The following is a 21,183-nucleotide window of genomic DNA, read 5'->3' as shown; positions in this document are numbered from 1 at the left end:
GTTTTTATGTTTTAAATTGCACATTTGGATTTATTCTTATTCTGACTATTGATTAAGTTATTATATATTGTATGTATTTTATTAGTAGACCCCTGAGGCAGGCGTTGTTGACGCCGAAACACGGTCCATGTCGGGTCTTATCTCAATAAAGGACTCCTGTTGTCTCAGTCTTGAAGACCCAGTTGTGCTTTTTTTCTTCGTGTGCTAATGTTAGCATTAGTGTGCAATAGAATGACTGCAATTATATATATATTCTACACATGTGTTGAGAGGTTCACTTAAATATGGAGGAAAAAGGTCTCAAATTGCCAATTTGCCCATATACATGAATAAATCATAAGGCATATCTCAGGTTAAACTCATCATCGACCTAAAAAAAACCTCCTTCAAATTTATTCAGATAACTTTTCACAAAGGGAAAACTTCTTTTGACTTAGCTGGATGGTCTCACGTCTATTCTCTTATCTCCCGACAGGGACCCGATTCGCTCCACCGCTTTCTCAAGGGAGGGACGTAGACGTGCTGATGTGTCTCTCTGTGTGCAGCAAGACCAACCCGTCGGGAGATAAGAGAATAGACATGAGACCATCCAGCATATAAAAGCTAAGTTAAAAGAAGTTTTCACTTTGTGAAAAGTTATCTGAATAAATTTGAAGGAGGTTTTTTTTAGGTCGATGATGAGTTTAGCCTGAGATATACCATATGATTTATTCATGTATATGGGCAAATTGGCAATTTCAGACCTTTTTCCTCCATATTTAAGTGAACCTCTCAACACATGTGAAGAATATATATATAATTGCAGTCATTCTATTGCGGTATACACGAGTAATATCTGCAATTCGGGTTGTCTAGTTTGAAGTAAGCATTAGTGTGCAGCCATTGCAAAATATTAATGTGGGAGCACTTTTTGTGGCTTCACTGATTAAATGGTTACAATTATACATATACCCCAGGATTCCTTATATCACACCTTAATTTCTGCATAGAAATCAAAGTATATTTTATAACAATGCGCGTAACTGAATTGGTTAACTAGCCAATCCCTGTCAATTGGATGTTAACAAGCAATTATCAGCACTAATTGGCATTAATCAAGATTTACGTGCACAACTCGCTAAGCATATTCTGTAACATGGTGCACTTAAATTCTAAGTTGCATAATTGAAAAGGGGACGTGGCTATGGGTGGGGTGTGGACATTTCTAAAATCTATTGACAATATAGAATACACCCATTCTGCGCCCAGTTTAGGTGTTGAGATTTACACCAAATAAAACATGACATAAATGGCCGCAATTAAATTTGGTCATGCAGAGAGGAAATTTAAGCCTATTCTATAAAATATAGGCGTACTTTAGAGAATACGCCTACGTGTATTTTTTTTCCACTTGGAATTTTCATGCACCATATATAGAATCTAGCCCATAATTTGTTGAAATGGGGCCACTATGGAGGCACTTCAATGTGCACTAAAAGGTGCCCGAAATGTAGGCACTAAGCTAGTATTCTATAACAGCAAAGTTGGGTCCTTTTGCTAAGCTGCAGTAAAAAGTGGCTTGCGATAGTGTAAGTTCAGGTTTTGGGTGCACGCAGAAATATTTTTCAGCACACGTACAAAAAAATGCCTTTTTTTCACTGAAAATGGACGTGCGGCAAAATCTAAATTGCCGCATGTCCATTTTGGGTGTCTGACCTTACCGCTAGCCATAGACCTAGTGGTAAAGAATGTGAGTGGTAACGACCTACGCGCATCAGATGCCACTTGGTGCACATCCGCTATGCGTGTCCCAAAAAAATATTTTTCAGATGCGTGTGACGGACAAGTGGTAAGTTCATTTTGGCGTGCATAGGGCGCGCGTAGATGCTTACATGGCTTAGTAAAAGGGGCCCCTAATGTATTATAGAATACTAGTGTAAATTAGCAATTAGACACCAAAATTTAGGTAAAGCAGAACAGAAGAACAAAACTCCACAACACACAGTATAGCACAGGAAACAGCGGCGATGACCAACAAAACACAAAGTTGTCAATGGTGCAAGGGTAACTTTAATGATTGTCTTTCATCAGACTCAACACGGGCTGTGTTTTGGCTGAATGGCCTGCTTCAGAGTCTACACAGAACAATAAGTACAAATCAATCACATTTATATATAAATAAATGCAGATAAAAACGTGCATATATACTGTATAAATAAATATATATACAGTAAAGAAATATTTACTAATAAAACCCATCTACTATGTAAAATAATAATAAATGCATCTATGAATGTGTCTATACAAAATTATAAACCAACTCACTCAAAGCCCAGTGTAAAAAGTGTATTAGATAAACTGTGGAACAAGGAAAAGACCTCAAATGCCCAAACACGTACTCACTTCAGTGTCTTATATGGAGCTGTGAATATTATCATTGGTCAAAAACGTTGCGCAAATTATTCTTTTCTTCTGTGGTGCGGAGAATGTCAGAAGATTTTGATGGCAAAGGTCATGAGAATGTGCCACAATTCCTGCTGACAGCAGTGTGAATACCTGTTTTTTGTAGCACAACCTCTGATGAAGCAGCTGGGCCACCATTGGGGGAAACACTTACTCCCACCTCCCCCTGTTTACTAAGCCACGTGCTAATGCTGATATAGCCAGCCACTAGTGCAGCTTAGTAAATGGGGAGGGGGGATTCACATTTGAATGATAATTGCATAAGTTGACTACAGTTAGCAGATTTCAGCATTTTTAATTAATTTTCAAAAGTAAAAATGCAATTTTCAGAACTCATCCTTGGGTGACTGCACAAGGCAGCATGGTTTCCTGCATACTGGTTCTTGCAAGGTATTAAGTACCATTGACCAATGATAATATTCACAGCCCCATATAAGATCCTGAAGTACGCATCTGGGCGTATGGGGTCTTTTCCTCATTCCATAGTTTAATACAGCTTTTACACTGGACTTTGAGTGAGTTGGTGTACAGTACAAACTGATTTCAGTACCAGTAAGTCTTCACCTTCATTGTTTAATTCTTCATATAAGTCACAAATATAGAGCCCTGTTTACTAAGGTGCATTAGCGTTTTTAATGTGCCTAAAATTAGCATGCGTGCTAAATGTGTAGTCACCTATAGGGATATTGTAGGCACATACAAGGTTAACACACATACATGGTTAACACACGTTAAAAATGCTAATGCGCCTATAACGCGACTTAATAAACAGGACCCATAGTTAATAAAAGCCAAAAGAATAACATTTTTAAAAGATTGTATGAGTAGATGGAAAAGAAAGGGGAAGAAAAAAGAAAGGGGAAAGAAGAAGAAAAGAAAACGGAGGGAAAGGTAGAGAAGAAAAGGATTGTAGAGAGAAGGAAAAGGAAAGAGGAAAATGGATAAAGGGAAAGGGGAGAAAACTGGGGACGGAAAAAAGGTGAGGAGGGGTGAGAAAGGGAAGAAAAGAGAAGAGGGGGAATATGAGAAAGAACATTAAGGGGGGATTCATCATGGGGTTATTTATGTATTTTTACAAATTTCATCATTTTGTTTTTTATTAACTACTAGTAAAAAAGGCCCGTTTCTCACACAAATGAAATGGGCGCTAGCAAGGTTATCATGTAATGGCAATTACGTTTTTAAGGGAACCGTTAGGGGAAATGTTCTGTCATGATAAGTAATAATTGGGAAGGGTGTATAATGAGTAATATGCTCCAGGGATATGAGATACGAATTGTTTTATCTATGTTTTTTTTTTGTTTTCATCTTTCTATTTTTGTGATTTTTGTGATTTTTATTTATAGTATTTTTAAAAGATAAAGAGTACACAGACTCCATCCATGTCCAGCATTTCTTCTCTCTTCCCTCCCCTCCATCCATGTGCATCTCCTTCCTGACTTCCCTCACCTCCATCCATCCATGTCCAGCAACTCTCCATTCTCCCCTGCCCTCTCCTCCATCCGACCATATCCAGCAAATTTCTTCTCTCCCCTGCCCCCTCCATTCATCCATCCATGTTCAGCAATTCTCCTCTCTCCCCTGCCCTCCTCTCCCCTCCATCCATGTCCAGGAACTTTCCATTCTCCCCAGCCGCCTTCTCCATCTATCCATATCCAGCAAAGTTCCTCTCTCCCCTGCCCCCATTCATCCATCTATGTCCAGCAATTCTCCTCTCTCCCCTGCCCTCCCCTCCACCCATCCATGTCCAGCAACTCTCCATTCTCCCCTGCCCTCTCCTCCATCCATCCATATCCAGCAAATTTGATCTCTCCCCTGCCCCCTCCATTCATCCATGTCCAGCAATTCTCCTCTCTCCCCTGCCCTCCCCTCCATCCATCCATGTCTAGCAATTCTCCTCTCTCCCCTGCCTTCCCCTTCTGTCCTGTCCAACGATCTGTTCTCCCCCTGCCCTCCTCTCCAATTTCAGCCACTCTTCTCTCCCCCTACCCTCCCATCCATGTCCAGCGATTCTCCCTGCCCTCCCTCAGCTCCCTGCCAGCCCTCTCTGCCGTTGCTGCGCCTGAAAGTAAAAGGGTTAAACACGCGCAAAGGGGAGGGAGGAACGGGGAGGAGGGCTGTCGATCGGGGAGCTGAGGGTGGGAAGGAGAGGAGGGACCATCCAAGAGCTGCCTGGTTGCAGCACTGCTCTGCCAGGCAGCCCTGCATTTGGAGGGACAGCAGCCAGGGGAAGGTCACGGTTGGGCTGGGGAGCTTAGCCTCCCAAAGCCTCTTATACGGGGTGCCTATGACTGTTCTCCCATCCCATCCATGTGTAACCTGGGGTTAAAGGAATTGAAAAAAAAAATACTTACCTGGAGGCTTCCGAGGACATTTTTTTGGCTGGGGTCTGGTTCAGGTCTTTGACGGGGCATCGCAGGGTGTAGCGCTACTGTTTGTGTGGCCTGGTTCATCTTCAGGCCGGCACGGAAGTAGCGGTCTTCGGCCGGGGCAGGGCGAAGTGCACCGGGGCTGCTGGTGCTTGGGGGCCGTTTTTGTGGTCAGGGTTTGAGGAGCCGAGGGCTGGCGCGGTAGGAGAAAGAAGTTTTGGGGAGGCGAAAAGCAGGGCCGCGAGTTGTCGACGGGTCCGTGGGGGCGGTGTGGTTTGTTGGCCTCCGGGGATGGTCGAGCCCCGGGGGTGAAGAAGCCGGCGTTTTCGGGGCCGATTTTTGGCCCATTCGTTTTTTGGCTCCCGGAGACAATTGAGCATGTCTCCGGGAGGGAAAAGGATGCTGTGTTGCAGGTCTGGGGACAATTGAGCACGTCCCCGGACATGTGGAACCGTGCCGGGTGGCTACTGGGCCGCTTGGGATAGCGGCGGGAGCGGCAGGAAGGCACCGCCGCGATGTTTCCAAGCGAAGAGGAGGAGAAGAGGGCCGGCGTCAAAGAAGACGTGCGCGCGCGTGCACGAACCGGCAACGGGGTTTTTTTTTCTACGAGTAGGCCGAAGCCGGGGCCTAAATTTTGGGCCAGCTTCGGTTCTTTTTTATTTTTGGGTCCGTTTTCGTCCCAGGACAACCGGGACCGGAACCGAGGGTAGGCATCGAGTGTGCTGAAAATCACGGACAAGGTAAGGGGTCTTTTGACCTGAAATTTTATTTTGTTTATTTTTAAATTTTGTAAATTCGGTTTTTGATTTTTTAAAAATCAGGGGTTGGTTCAATTTAAATTTGGTTTACATATTTGTGATCGGGGAATTTTTCTGGATTTTTGGGGTGGGTTAGTTTTTAAATTTAAATATTTTTAGGGGGTATTTTGGAGGGGTGCCAGTTTGAAGGGGTTAATAAAGGGTTAAATTCTTAAATTCGACAGGGTAGATTAAGGAAGGGGTATATTAATTTTTGAAATGGGTTTTACAAATTTGGGTAATTTTGGAGGGGTGTTAGAGGGGATAATGTGCGACGGATAGGAAAATTGGGGTATTTTTAAAATTTAAAAGCATGGTTAGAGGGAGGATTCAGGGTTTTAGTGGCAGGGAAAATTTGGGGTGTTTTGGAGAAATTGGGAAGGAGTTATAATTTTATTTTATAATTTCCCATTAAACTCTATGGAAAATTATAAAATAAAATGGAGATTTTGCTGTGCTTCTCAAGATTCCGCTGGTCAGCTAGAGAGTTTAGAATGTTGGAAAAGGCTTGGGATTGGTCAGCACTGCTCGGAATCCCAAGCCAAAGCTTGGTCTCCTAGGAGATGAGGCTAACTGGCAGTTGCATTGAGAGGCTGGTGATTGAAGAGAGCGGAAGTGCAGCTCAGTGTGGGAGAGAAAGTGTGAGATTTTTGGTGATTGGAAGTGAAAAAGTGAGTTTAGTGTGAGAGTAAAAAGTGTGAGAGTGATAGTGAATGTAAGGAAAAGCCAGAAAAGGGAGTTTATTTGATTTTTGATCAATTATAATAAACTTGGGGAAGGGGGTGGTATAAAGTGTGATTGGTTTTGGAAGTGAAGTGTATGAATGATAGGGGAAAGTGTATGAATACATGTGAGCATAAAAAAGTGGAATGTTGGGATGCAAGTGTGAAAGGGTTATCAGCCTCCTCAGTTAGGGAATTAAATGTTTAGCGTAGGATTGAAGCAGTACAGGGATGTTTATTTAATTTTATTTAAATAGTTTAATTGGCCCTAAGTATTAACTAATAATTCACTAGAACTATAAGTATAAACTACGTGTGAGAATAGATAGGGTTTTTCCTCCTATTAAGTTTTTAAGGGATAGGTTTAGAGAGAAGATCAGGAAGAAGAACCTGGAAGTTGGAAAATCAACAAGGGCCCCTCCGCAAGACAGACTACACCTTCAGCTAACTGTTATCAGCTAAGTGATCTTTGAAGGAATAGAGGAAAAAAATAGAAAAGAAAAGATAGAGAAAAACAGAGACAATACCATATATATACTTACCTTGATTGCTTCTCTAGAGTAAAACTGGTACCTGTGAAAATAAAAACAAAGAATACACAAAGTATCAATTCTAAGAGTTTACTGTGGAGCTTATTTGTTATCTGATTGAATTTAAAGAAATTGAGAAATGGGTTTTTTAAAGATACTTATCTGAAAGTTCTTGAGTGAAAAAGGGATTCCTGTAAAGAAAAAGATAAGAGAAAACAAGTTAAGATATTAAACCTGAGTTGATAAATTGTTTAGCTAGTATTGTGAAAGAAAATAGAAGGGAATTTGGTTAGAAATAAAAATGTTATTGATTCTAGTTTTTATTATTAACAGAATGTGATAAATAAACTTGTTTTATTTATAGTAAGATAATAGAGTTTCATTTATTTCTTCAACTAAGGGGATAATCCTGAATTTAGTTTTTCTTTCCCCTCATGGTTCAAGGGATTGTGAGGAGAGGTTAGTTTTTGTAGCTTATCCCTTTCATTCTGGTGTAGAGCCCCAAAGTCACGACTAATTACATCTGAAAATTTGGAGCTCTATTTCTGCTGACATCTGGTGCCAGAGCGAGAGGGGTACAGCCTACATGAGCACATACTGGCACTGCTAGCGGTACAACCCTAAAGAAAGTTCCTTTAAGAAGAAGTACAAACTGTTAGATTATTCAGTGCATTAGGCAAGTAAATATGTATCTATCCAACCTATTATGTAGATTATGCAGAGGATCAGATCCTATGGGTGATAACATAATTATATCAGTTCAGTTTGATATAATTAATGCCTTTGGCCATTGTTCAAGAAGTAAGTTAATATATGCTCTTACTTGATATGGCCTCCCAATTCTGCCATGAACTACTTTGTATGGAAATAGATGTTTGTTTTTTAATTAAACCCACTCTCAAGCACGTGTACAATGTTCCAAGCTGTGCAATGCTTTGCACTTGGTCTGTTATGTAAGTGGTGATGCCATGTACATTTGTGATTATTATTCATCTGTTTGAGCTCACCTTGCTGCCTCCCTTGAGCAAAAACAGTTCTCATATTTTATATTGTACACATTCCTGCTCCGTATGGGCCTCCCTCACTTAACTACCGAGTGCTACATGTACAGTGCACAGACCGTTGGTCATGTGTTTGCATTGGAGACCCGGCCCGCAGGTTGCTGCGCTCATATGCTGACACCCTCCCTCATGTTAGTAGGGGGCGCCAACAGGTGGAAGGAAGGTGCTGAAGGCGCCATGGTTTCCCCTTCATGACTAGTGCCAGCTCGATCGACTTCCTCCTGATAAGCTGCCCACCAAGGCTTGCCACGGCCAGGGGCTGCGGGCAGACAGGGCCTGTATGACATACAGCACATACCAAAGCGCCACAGCTTTTTCTACCTTTCACGCCAGCAGTCCTAAAAAAGTCCTGGGAGGACCAAAATAGTATTGGGAGCATGTAATTTCTTTCTCTGGTGCCACCGTAGTCATGTCAGTCTTGTGATTGTTTTCACATTGTGATCGTTACCGCCACCTGCCCTTCTCTTGCACTGAGACCCAGATGCTGAAGAGAAAAAGGCCCACCTTCCTAGCATGGGTGCCGCACCCTAGTCATCTGGCACACTCCTGCTTGTGCACACAACCTGAGCAAGCAGTCAGAACAGAACAAAGATCTGTGGCCCCACCCTTTCCATATTTTATCCCCCTTTTTAATTTGAAATGCTAAGAATGTACATCGCATTGGGGTCTAACTCTCTAAAGGTCACACAGGACTCCAGACCATCACCCACATGAAGCAGGAAGCCTGCAAGAATAATGAAGGCATGACAGGAAAGCAGGTGCAACACATCGGGGGGGGGGGGGGGCTAAAATAACGCTATGCAGCATGATAGGACATATCGGTCCGGCTCCATGAAAGATGAAAACCCTCACGACAGTGGGCGAATGAGCAGCCAAGCAAGAGGCACTTCCCGGCGCTTGAGAATTAAGCATTTAAGGGACAGCAGGAGAGATAAGCCGAGAAATTTAACAAAACCCTTCAAAATTGCACCATTGAGAGGGAGCAGCCTGTGAACCACTGGAGTAGCAGAACAAAATGGTGATTGCACTCTCGCAACGCCCCTCTTGCTGCTTCTAGCGGCCACTCCTTTTCCGATTCCTTGACCTTCCTTCCTGTTCCTGCCTCCTTCCCCCTCCCCTTCTGCCTTTTTCTAACTTTCCTCTCCTCTACTTATATCCAATCTGCCTACTCCTACCTGATTGCCATCCCCCCTGCCCCCCGGACCCCTTTATCCCGCTGTGCTGGGCTGCCACCCATTTGTGTGGCTGCCCACCTAAATGTCTGGGTCAGCTTCCTTTAACATCTTAAGTTCCCATTTTTCAAAGTCAGGAAATGCACGTCTCAAACCCAAGTACATGCAAATGGCAGGGGAGCACGGTCTGGGTGTGTCTCGGGTTGTACAAAGGTGAATATTACCAGATAGGTAAGTGCTATTACTCACTCCCAATACTTCCCTTGAGGCTATGTTCTTCACCCCCATTAACATTATCTTTCCCCCCAGTGAATCTGGAGAGACTCTTATAGTAGTCTTAGTATCCCCTGGGGGAAAATCCCTTCAGTTTATCCACATTTAATTTCCCAGGGAATTACATACTCTATTTGATGAAACAGTGTCAGAATTTTATGTTCAATGGAAAAATGCATTGGCAGCCAATGTAACTGTCTCAAAACTGGTATAAAATATGCAAATCTAGACCCCCACCACCACAATAAGCCACGCCATGCTCAAAAACAAGGCAGTGCAATAGTCAACTCTTGACACAACCATTTATTTATTTATTTATATCCCACATTATATCCCAAACAAGTTTGAGTTCAATGTGGCTTACAATAAACAGTATAGGATACATAACAAAGAAAAATGCATAAGAAAGTAACTTGTTGTAAGAATCTAATTTTACAGTGCAGTATCATAAACATAATGGGATATCTGTGGAAGTTTAACATTTAGAAAATGTATTATGAATGAGAAATTGTACATGAGGCAAAGAGAAAGTTAGAGGTAAATAGAGTAATAACCAATTCAGGTAATGATTATTTGATTGAGATATGATTGTTCTTTGTGAGGGCTTGTTTGAATAGGACCGATTTGAGGATTTTGTGGAATCTAGTATATTCCTATATATTTCTTATTTTGGGTGCTAGTTTGCACTACAAATCTAAAGTCATACAGAGGTAACATTGGCTTCAATCGACTCAATATTTGCAGGTGGGGGGGGGGGGGGAGACAATCATTGCATAAAGCTGCTCCTGCATGGTAAGTTTACAATCCAGAACCACTTTCAAATATCATTTCACAGGTAAAACAACTGTACCGATGGTGACCGAAGTGGGCCATGGGTCAATTTCCTACCTCCCGACAAGCACAATTTCTGTTTTCTGCGCTTTTAACATCATAAGTACATAAGTAAATAAGAAAGTAAGTACATAAGTAATGCCACACTGGGAAAAGACCAAAGGTCCATCGAGCCCAGCATCCTGTCCATGACAGCGGCCAATCCAGGCCAAGGGCACCTGGCAAGCTTCCCAAACGTACAATCATTCTATACATGTTATTCCTGGAATTGTGGATTTTTCCCCAAGTCCATTTAGTAGCGGTTTATGGACTTGTCCTTTAGGAAACCGTCTAACCCCTTTTTAAACTCTGCCAAGCTAACACTGTAGTTTCATTGCATGCCCCCTAGTCCTAGTATTTTTGGAAAGCATGAACAGACACTTGACTTCCACCTGTTCCACTCCACTCATTATTTTATATACCTCTATCATGTCTCCCCTCAGCCGTCTCTTCTCCAAGCTGAAAAGCCCTAGCCTCCTTAGTCTGTCTTCATAGGGAAGTCGTCCCATCCCTGCTATCATTAGTCACCCTTCGCTGCACCTTTTCCAATTCTACTATATCTTTCTTGAGATGGGGCGACCAATATTGAACACAATACTCAAGGTGCGGTAGCACCATAGAGCGATACAATGGCATTATAACATCCTCACACCTGTTTTCCATGCCTTTCCTAATAATACCCAACATTCTATTCGCTTTCCTAGCTGCAGCAGCACACTGAGCAGAAGGTTTCATTGTATTATCGACGACGACACCCAGATTCCTTTCTTGGTCCGTAACTCCTAACGTGGAACCTTGCATGACGTAGCTATAATTCGGGTTCTTTTTTCCCACATGCATCACCTTGCACTTGCTCACATTAAACGTCATCTGCCATTTAGCCGCCCAGTCTCCCAGTCTCATAAGGTCCTTCTGTAATTTTTCACAATCCTGTCGCGAGTTAACGACTTTGAATAACTTTGTGTCATCAGCAAATTTAATTACCTTGCTAGTTACTCCCATCTCTAAACCATATATAAATATGTTAAAAAGCAGCGGTCCTAGCACAGACCCCTGAGGAACCCCACTAACTACCCTTCTCCATTGTGAATACTGCCCATTTAATCCAACTCTCTGTTTCCTATCCTTCAACCAGTTTTTAATCCACAATAGGACATTTCCTCCTATCCCATGACCCTCCAATTTCCTCTGTAGCCTTTCATGAGGTACCTTGTCAAACGTCTTTTGAAAATCCAGATACACAATATCAACCGGCTCCCCTTTGTTCACATGTTTGTTTACTCCTTCAAAGAATTGAAGTAAATTGGTCAGGCAAGATTTCCCCACACAAAAGCCGTGCTGACTTGGTCTCAGTAATCCATGTCCTCGGATGTGCTCTGTAATTTTGTTTTTGATAATAGCCTCTACCATTTTCCCCAGCACCGACGTCAGACTCACCGGTCTATAATTTCCCGGATCTCCCCTGGAACCTTTTTTAAAAATCGCATCCTATTCACATGCATCCAGTAACTTATTTCTAGAAAAAAAAAAAATCCTGTCAGCTTGACAGTTCATTCACCCAATCTACACATCTTCTGCATAAAAAAGGTAACTTACACTTAAATCCTAAAGATCTTCCTCAAAGAAGACAAGTAGATATTAAAAAGCAATGCCGACAATGCTGACCCCTGAGGCACCCATCTAGTCATCAGAACAACATAAAACATAAGTGTTGCCATAGCGGAATAGACCAAATGTCTGTCAAGCCTAGTATTCTGTTTTCAACAGTGGCCAATCCAGGTCACAAGTATCTGGCAAGATCTCAAAAGAGTGAAACAGATTTTACGGTTTTTATCCTAGAAATAAGCAGTGGATTTTCCCAAATCCATCTTAATAATGACTTATGGGCTTTTTTTAAGGAAATTATCCAAACCTTTTTTAAACCCTGCTAGGCTAACTGATTTTACCACATTCTCTGGCAGTGAATTTCAGAGTTTAGTTGCATATTAAGTGAAGAAATATTTTCTCTGGTTTGTTTTAAATTTAATATTTATTAGCTTCATTGCATACACCCTAGTCCTAGTATTTTTGGAAAGGGTAAATTGCTCATCATTTTATAGACCTCTATCATATCTCCCCTCAGCTGTCTCTTCTCCAAGATGAAGAGCCCTAGCCACTTTAGCCTTTCCTCAAAGGAAAGTTGTCCTATCCCCTTTATCATTTTCGTCGCCCTTCTCTGGACCTTTTCTAATTCCACCACATCTTTTTGCGATACAATGACCAGAATTGCACACAACATTCAAAGTGCAGTTGCACAATGGAGCAATACAAATGCATTATAACTTTCTCATTTTTGTTTCCATTCCTTTCCTAATAATAATCATATACCAAATTTCTGCTCTTCACCTGCATCGACCATTCTTTAAAACAGGACACAAAGCAGGCATACACCTAACCACAAATCCCCATCTGCTTTAATCTGTAGAGTATTATATCCTCATCCACCATGTCAAACACGGAGGTAATATCTAAAGAGGCCATACAATAGGTCCAATTATCATCAAGTTCACAACACAACTTATCCACCACAGACCTCAGCAAAGCTTCTACTCTGTTTCCCTGTCTACTCATATTGATACGGGTCTAATACTTGTGACTGCTCCACAAAATCAATCAGTTGACTCAATACTGCTCTTTCAATAACTTTAGCCATAAAAGGCAATACAGATATGGGCCTGTAATTTTCATCCAAATTTTCCCTCTTTAACAGTGCATGTATTTTTCTAAAATGGATGTTTATGCTGCACTCACCTGGCACACAAATGACCATTTCTCCTGGATTTTAGAATAGCCTCTATGTTGTCAGATTCTGTTCTTATAAAATTACCCTTTCTATGTGCATGTTTGTTTACTTCACTCTGTCTCTTTTTACACTGCCTAACAGTGCCACATTTAACACATTACAATGCTATGAAAGAGACAGATCTTTTTAAGAGAAGAGTTGCCCATGGTTACAGTTTCTTACTATCAGCATCATTGGATTGGAGAAAGCAAATAAATATTTTGCACATGATGCCTTTTGATTTGCCTTTATTAGGGTGGAGAATGGCTCTTCCATCAAACTAAACTTCATTTCTTTCGACACTGAAAATTTTATGGATGTTTTAAACATTTATGAAGGCATCGGGCCAAGAAAGATTTTGAGAGGTAAGCTAGAATTCTTCACACTGTTTTCAGATCAGGTAAAGTGCACAAGGGAGCTGCACTGGATATAATGTTAAGTGCAGGCAAATTTCAAAAGAGAAACCTAGATAGTTTTTCTTTTAAAATTGTCTTGTATTGTTGATATGAAAAGCCCTAGGTCCAAATTTTCACAAAGCAATACAGGCTTAGTAGATACCAGTAGATTATGGCAGATAAAGACCTACCTAAGTGCATGTGCTGAAAGAGGCTCTGAGGCAAATTTTCAAAGCACTTTAGGCTTATAAAGTTCCATAGGTTACTGTGTAACTTTATAAGTCTAAGTGCTTTGAAAATATGCCTCAGTGTCTCCTCTGTTGCAAGGAGGTGCAAGTGCTTACAGGCACTTTTTTCTACTGGCATATTTTCACTTCTAAAGTGATGCAGAATCTGTGGGTAAAGTTGATCTACTGACTTTACATCAATGCTGGCTGTGTAAAACTTGCCCTTTTAGGGAAGTGGGTTTGACAGGTCACTGTTGCTGAAGATCAGGGGCACTTAAACTAAAGTGCCATTAGTGATGAAGGAGATATTCAGGGGTCCTTTTTACTAAGCTGTGGGAAAAAGGGCCCTGTGGTAGTGGCGGGGGCCATTTTCCCCACACGCCAAGACCCTTTTTTTCCACAGTGGGTAAAATGCCCCCCCCCCCCCAAAAAAAATGACCAGGTCTTACCGTATGGCCATGCAACAGTGATCCTTTACCATCACCCACTGAGATGATGGTAAGGGCTCCTGCATTAACCTGGCAGTAACCGGGCAGTTCGCTGCGATGCCCGATTACTGCCGGGTTAGTGCCGCTTTACAGAAAAAAAATGTATGGAATGTCAGAAATGGTGCACGCTCCAGTCGGAACTACCACCATCAACTGCATTGGGCTTGCGGTAGTTGCAGATTAGTGAGCGGTCAGCCTGTGTTGGGCTTACTGTCACTTTGTAAAAGATCCTTTCAATTTACTTCAGTGTTTCTTTGGTGGGGGCCCCTATCCCCACCACTGCACATTCTAAGATGAATAGGAGTCCTCCAACTGCATTACTGCCAGCAGGGAGTGTTGCTTCAATATTGCTTTTTCAATCACTAGGGACAGGCAGGTTTCCTGGAGTCCTGCAGAACTTGCCTGTTTGTTGCTATTGAAAATGTACAGTGAAATAGCACCCCACACTGGCAGGACTGTAGGTGAAGGACTCCTGCTCAACTTAGAGCAGGGGTTCTCAACCCAGTCCTCAGGACACAACTAGTCAGTCTGATTTTTAGAATATCACCAATCAATATACATGAACTAAATTTGCATGCACCATCTTCATTATAGGCAAACCTAGCTCATCCATATTCACTGGAGATATCATGAAAACAGAAGTCTCGCGAGACCGCCTCTGGAAGTCTCGGCGGCCATTTGTAAAGCGCGAATCGGCAGCAGGGGAGAGTCAGCTGGCAGCGGGCAGGCAAGACTGCCTGCCCCAAAGAATTAGAAGGACAAGGAGTCGGTGAGGGACCGGATCCGGAGGGAGGGAGGAGAGACAGAGCTGGCTCGCAATTTTTAACAACCAGCTCGCAAGTCGGTAGAAAGTTTAAAAACCGGCTCTTGCGAGCCGGTGTGAGCCGGCTCCAGCACACCACTGCACGTAGGCACCTACGCACCTTAGTAAAAGGGCCTGCTAACTTGTAGAATTCTGTAAGTTGCACACATAGGTGCTAAACTTTAGGTGCTAAATCTATTTAATAGGGCTCCACCATATACTCATGCGGGGAAAAATAAACAAGATACACTGAACTCCCAGCATATGATTCTTTCATTAGACACACTTCTCATGTTTGTTTTATCTATATACTAGTAAAAAAGGCCCGTTTATGAAAGAAATGAAACGGGCGCTAGCAAGGTTTTCCTCGGAGTGTGTATGTTTGAAAGAGTGTGTGTGAGAGTGACTGTGTGAGAGAGAGAGAGAGAATGTGCGAATGTGTGTGTGTGACAGAGAGAGAATGAGACTGGGTGCGAGTGTGTCTGTGAGAGAGAGTGTGTGTGTGTGTGTGTGTGTGTGTGTGAGATTGAGAGTGTGTGCCAGGGACGCCCCCTCCCTCCCTCTTTCCCAGTTCCAGGGTCATCCCCCCTCCCTCCCTCCAAGTTGCAGGGTCGTTCCCTCCCTCCGAGTTGCAGGGTCGTCCCCTCCCCCCTCCCTCCCAGTTCCAGGGTCCCCCCTCCCAGTTCCAGGGTTGTCATCCCTCCCTTCCTCCCAGTTCCAGGCCCCCTCCCTACAAAGTTTAAAAGTCATCTTGATTTATCTCATTGGGGTTACGGCGGCCGCCAGCAGCGGTAAAAGGCGTGCAGGCTCAGCCCTACTCTCTCTCTTTCTCAGCTGTGGTCCTGCCCTCATTTCCTGTTTCCGCAAGGGCGGGACCACAGCTGAGAGAGAGAAAAGGGCCGAGGCTGCACGCGTTTTACCGCTGCTGCCGGCCGCCCTAACCCTGACTTGGTAAGTGAAGATGACTTTTAAACATCGGAGGGAGGGGGTCTGGAACTGGAAGGGAGGGAGGGACGACGACACCCTCATGTTTGTGATGTTGCGTTGCTTTGCCTGGCAACTATGCCGCGTCCCCTTCCCTCTCAGTGTTCATCCCTCGACGTCATAATGTTATGACACGAGGGGGGACAGTGAGACAGATGGTTTCAGGCAGCACGAACCCTATGAACTGCACGGACACTAAGAACCCTTCAGTGTCATGGGAGTCAGCTTCAGAATGTTGGAGTTGGAAATTATTATATAGGAAATCCAAAATATGAAAAATTGATAATTATGGACCTTCAGAAGCAGCGTACATTTTACTGATCAACTGCTATTGAGGTTCAGTACTTGACTGGAAAGTAAAGTGCTGAACCTTTAACTTTGTAAATATGAATATTATAAGCTGTTGAAGATTTGAAGAGTTGAAAATTGAAAAACTGAACTTGCAAAGTGATTTTAAAAAATGTTTGACTACTGCAGAATGATTGGACTGATGACGAGTGAAAGAGTTTTTCTGATATTTCAATAGCAGTTGATCTGTAAAATGTATGCTGTTTCTGAAGGTTCTTAATTATCATTATTTGTTATTTTGGATTTATATAAATTTTAAAAAAGTGTGAGAAGTGTGTCTAATGAAAGGATCATATGCTGGGATTACAGTGTATCTTGATAAAATTTAGACGCTAACATTTACACTTGCTTTACATGATATAAATGCTGGTGCCTAACGTTAGATACCTAAATATTGGCACCCAAATGTCAACTTAGACTCTAATCTATAATAGAAATGGGCATCCAAGTGCCGTTGTAGAATACAGATTTTGGGTCCTTAACTTTTGGTGTCCTTTATAGAATTGACCTCATGTACATGTATATGCTTCAAATACTATAGTGCCCACTAATGTGGGTAAATGTTATTATGGCATTTACGCACTATTCTGCAAATACTCACTTCAGTTATATAGCACATATTTTCAAGGGGGACACACATGGGGCAGAGCATGGGCGGGATGTAGACAGAGCTCCCATTTACGCACATTGCTCATAAAATACTGTGCACTAGTATATTTAGGTGTGCACAGTTACACCAGCTCAATAGATGGCATAAATATGAGTGTCCAAATTTTAGGTGCATTGATAGCTGGTTACCCTAGTATTCTAGAATGGAACCTAGATTCATTAACAGAATGGGCTCCTACTGTGTGTCATCCAGGCATCTAATTGCTGGCACTCAGTTATAAAATTGCTCCTCATTTTTATTCTGCATGACAGTAAACATTCAAAATCTAGGATATTAGCTAGCACAAAAGAATTGCATTAGTATTTTACAAGTATACATTCCTCATGATTTTCAGCCAGTGATGGGCATTATGGTTAAAGCCCGCCATCAGCGCTGAACCCAGATAATCATTGTCGGGCTGTTTCTGACAACCAGCATTGAATATCCATTTTCATTTTTGGTCGCCAGCCGATAACCGGTTAAGCTGATATTCAGCTCTAACTGGCCATTGGATAGCACATAAAGATAGGACAGCTAGTTATGTGGTCCTATTTGTGCACTAACATTGCCCCTTTAGTGCTAAATATAGGGTCCTAAATGTGACCCGCCCCCAGAATGCCCCCTACATAGCCGACTCCCAGTTACGCGGTAATCGCAACTATTCAACTGAGATAATCAGTTATCTGCAAAATATCCGGAATGGGTAGAATACAATATCAACACAACTCAAACACTTCTACCTTATATATACTAAGCTTGGGGGCACTCTGGCAGGCACACCATAAAAAAGTTGAGAAAAAAAGACTTCAGAACCACCGGTATCACCTCGTTTTTAAAGGACACACCTTAATTATAATGAGGGAACCATATACAATCATGTGTCTTCACAAAAAAAAACTCCACATACATTTTCAAAGAGGCACTGCCATGTGTCACCACAAACTTTGTAGGAGACTCTATTCACTCATTTAAGCTTGGAGAATCATACTTAACTTAACGCACGGATGTCTTTGCCATTTTTCATTCAATCCAGGTCAAAGTGATATAATTTTTTCAAAATTTCTTCAAATCCCGACAGGGAGACCCTGTTTCGCTATTTCTTAGCTGCCTCAGGGGAATATTTTTCTTTCCTTCTCATCCAAGGTGAATTTAAAATGCTTGGATGAGAAGGAAAGAAAAATATTCCCCTGAGGCAGCTAAGAAATAGCGAAACAGGCTCTCCCTGTCGGGATTTGAAGAAATTTTGAAAACCTTATATCATTTTGACCTGGATTGAATGAAAAATGGCAAAGACATCCATGCGTTAAGTTAAGTATGATTCTCCAAGCTTAAATGAGTGAATAGAGTCTCCTACAAAGTTTATGGTGACACATGGCAGTGCCTCTTTGAAAATGTATGTGGAGGGTTTTTTTTTTGTGAAGACACATGATTGTATATGGTTCCCTCATTATAATTAAGGTGTGTCCTTTAAAAACGAGGTGATACCGGTGGTTCTGAAGTCTTTTTTTCTCCACTTTTTTATGGTGTGCCTGCCAGAGTGCCCCCCAGCTTAGTATATATAAGGTAGAAGTGTTTGAGTTGTGTTGATAATCAGTTATCTCCAATGAAATAATCACGGATAGTCAGTTATGTGCGATTTAACTGGTTAGTGGGGATTGCCAACCAGTTAGATCTCTTTAAATATCAGGCCATTTACTTTTAGTATCTATGTACTATGAAATGATCCCTACAAAGAAGAAGACACTATAAATAAGATCCATATAAATAAGAAGATAAATTACAACATGACCTACATAATAGGTAGTGTTGTAATTTACCCCCTGTAGTGATAAAAGTGAGAACTACAGCTGAAGGGACTGTATTGATGGTTTTCCAAAGGCAAATCCCCCATTTTTTGTTATATTTACCCTGATTTTAGACAGTATGAATAACCATTTTCATTTTCCAAGCTTAATACTACATTACCATGACTTTTCCTGCTTATGTTTGCCATTTCTAGCTTCACTGTGGGGTAAAAATCCTGGCACAGTACGGATTTTTTCGAATTATGCAACAGTAGAGTTTCATACAGATTACAAGGACAATTACAATGGCTTCTATGCATTATATTCAGTCTTCAATACAAGTGATCTCAGCAGTAAGTGTGCTTTTCCTGTGATATCCCTTATCCACCAATTTAATGGGTCCCACACCATAAGATTAATGACATCAGAGAGTACAGTTGACAGTTTAGATAACCAGATAATTCTCTAAATGTTGAAAATTCAGGTTCCAGTAGGTAAATGCATCACTTATACTGTCCACTTACAGTAAAAGTCTGATACAGAGCTTTATTACCTTTATGGTAACCTTTTAAAAATCATTTTCAGAAGTGAGGAACTATCTTTGAAATGATTTTGCTCCTTCCATAGTAATCAGATAGAAACAGAAAAAAAAATGACAGCAGATAAAGACCATATGGCCTATCCAGTTTGCCTATCTGTATCATCTATTATCCCTTCCTCTCCTGCTTGCTTGCCCTACACTTTCATGAATTCAGATACAGTCTTCGTCTCCACCACCTCCATCAGGAAGCCATTCCACACTTCCACCAAGGAAGGGAAATGTTTTAATTAATCCTGACAGTGACATCTATCTGACAACATATCTTGCACATCACACTAAAAACTAATTCTTATAGTCAACCCCCTTGTCTGGTTTTCATTGAATTCATTGATCTCAAAACTAAACATGCTTGAGTGTCTCATGGACCAGATTGAGATCCCTGATATGAGGAGACTTGCCCACCATTAGGCTTTTTTAGTGACCACCTCACTGTTCATGTCTGCAGATGAAGAGAAAATTAATTGCACTTTTGAAGATGGGTTTTGTTACTGGGTGCAAGACCTAAATGATGATGGGGAATGGGAGAGAATAAGTGGGCCCACGTTTCCTCCCACCACTGGGCCCAACGATGATCATACGCTTGGCAATCAGTCAGGTAAGAATAAACACACAAGACAGAAAGAGTTAACTGTCATGATATATGTCATAAAGCTAAGTGAAGAGCAGTTACAAGCTGAAATTTGAAGGGGACATCTTGGCTCAATTACTGAGTGTTCTTATATGCAATTATAGTGAAAGCTCGCTTTCTTGCAATCTAATAAACTTCATGTTTCACACCTCAAATCCAACCTTTCTGTAATTTACATCTTTCAAGTGTGTGCCTATGACAGAAATCATTTCTGGAAAATGTTGTAGGTACAAAGGCTGATATGAAATGCACGAGTGGTTCTGAGAACAGAGCAACACATTTGCATTTTTACCTCAGATGACCCTGAATAGAACTCAAATACCTGTAGTCCCTAAATAATAATAATAATAGTAAAAAAAAACTCAAAATTTGTATTCAATTTTTCCTTCAGTGAGACAAATAAATGGATTTAATTTGAAATGCATTTCATCAAACACTTGGCAGTGATTTTCAGAACAATTTGGAAGATTCATTTGTTCCTGTATTCCCTGTCTTCCCTGCTAGATTTAAGCTGACAGGACTGAAAGACATGTTCCCATTATTTCAGCATTGCTGGTTTTCAGAATTAATTTAATGTAAATATGTAAGACAGAATCATTAACATGATGATATTCCAACTGTTCCATGTGACAGCAGTATTGGTGTGTGTTTCTGGAATAAAAACGGTAGCACCGGAACACACTTTGTAAGTCTATGTGTTTTGAAAATGAGCCTCTAAGTGTTACATAATGTCAAGCATGCCAGAGCATGTAACGTGGTATTGTGTCACATATCAGAAAATGGGATGCCTAGTGTGGAACATTTTTTACAGAGCTTTAGCAAGTGCTGTACGTGGAAGTGTTGACACTTACAAAATCGTGAACAAATCCACAAAATATGAAATAACAATCAGGGAAAAAGCCTCAAAGACCTTGGGGACTATATGAAAAGTCTCTACAAGCTAAACGGACAAAAAATGTCCTCTCTTCATCATAGGCAAAAAAGCCTGAGGCTACAGCTATAAAAATTATTTAAGCTGAAGCCAAAATACTTTATTTTAGTCTTTTTGGGTTTTTTGAAATTTTTAATATTGATAAATCAATCTTCAATGCATTGAACGTTACACTACATTCTCAAAGGAACATCCATAAATAACTGGTTTACTTATCTCTGTTCAATGTCAATCCTGCTCCCGCTATGCGGTCCCTCAAAAGCTGCCCTGAGCCGATGGTGGCCAGCGT

At 41.5% G+C, this 21,183-nt stretch overlaps 1 protein-coding gene across 1 annotated transcript in view; it reads left to right on the top strand.

Annotated features, from left to right (window-relative positions):
- Window positions 1-21,183, top strand: part of TMPRSS15 (transmembrane serine protease 15) — a 183,245-nt gene that overhangs the window by 57,327 nt on the left and 104,735 nt on the right. The window contains exons 9-11 of the mRNA XM_030205046.1: window positions 13,313-13,422; window positions 18,950-19,087; window positions 19,781-19,930. Of these exons, the coding sequence (XP_030060906.1) occupies window positions 13,313-13,422; window positions 18,950-19,087; window positions 19,781-19,930 (398 nt within the window). The remainder of the gene's footprint in view (window positions 1-13,312; window positions 13,423-18,949; window positions 19,088-19,780; window positions 19,931-21,183) is intronic.

This window comes from Microcaecilia unicolor, chromosome 5 (genome assembly GCF_901765095.1).
Source record: "Microcaecilia unicolor chromosome 5, aMicUni1.1, whole genome shotgun sequence".
Lineage (NCBI taxonomy): Eukaryota > Metazoa > Chordata > Amphibia > Gymnophiona > Siphonopidae > Microcaecilia > Microcaecilia unicolor.
Note: the sequence above shows the minus strand (reverse complement) of the source record. Positions and strands in the feature narration are given on the sequence as shown.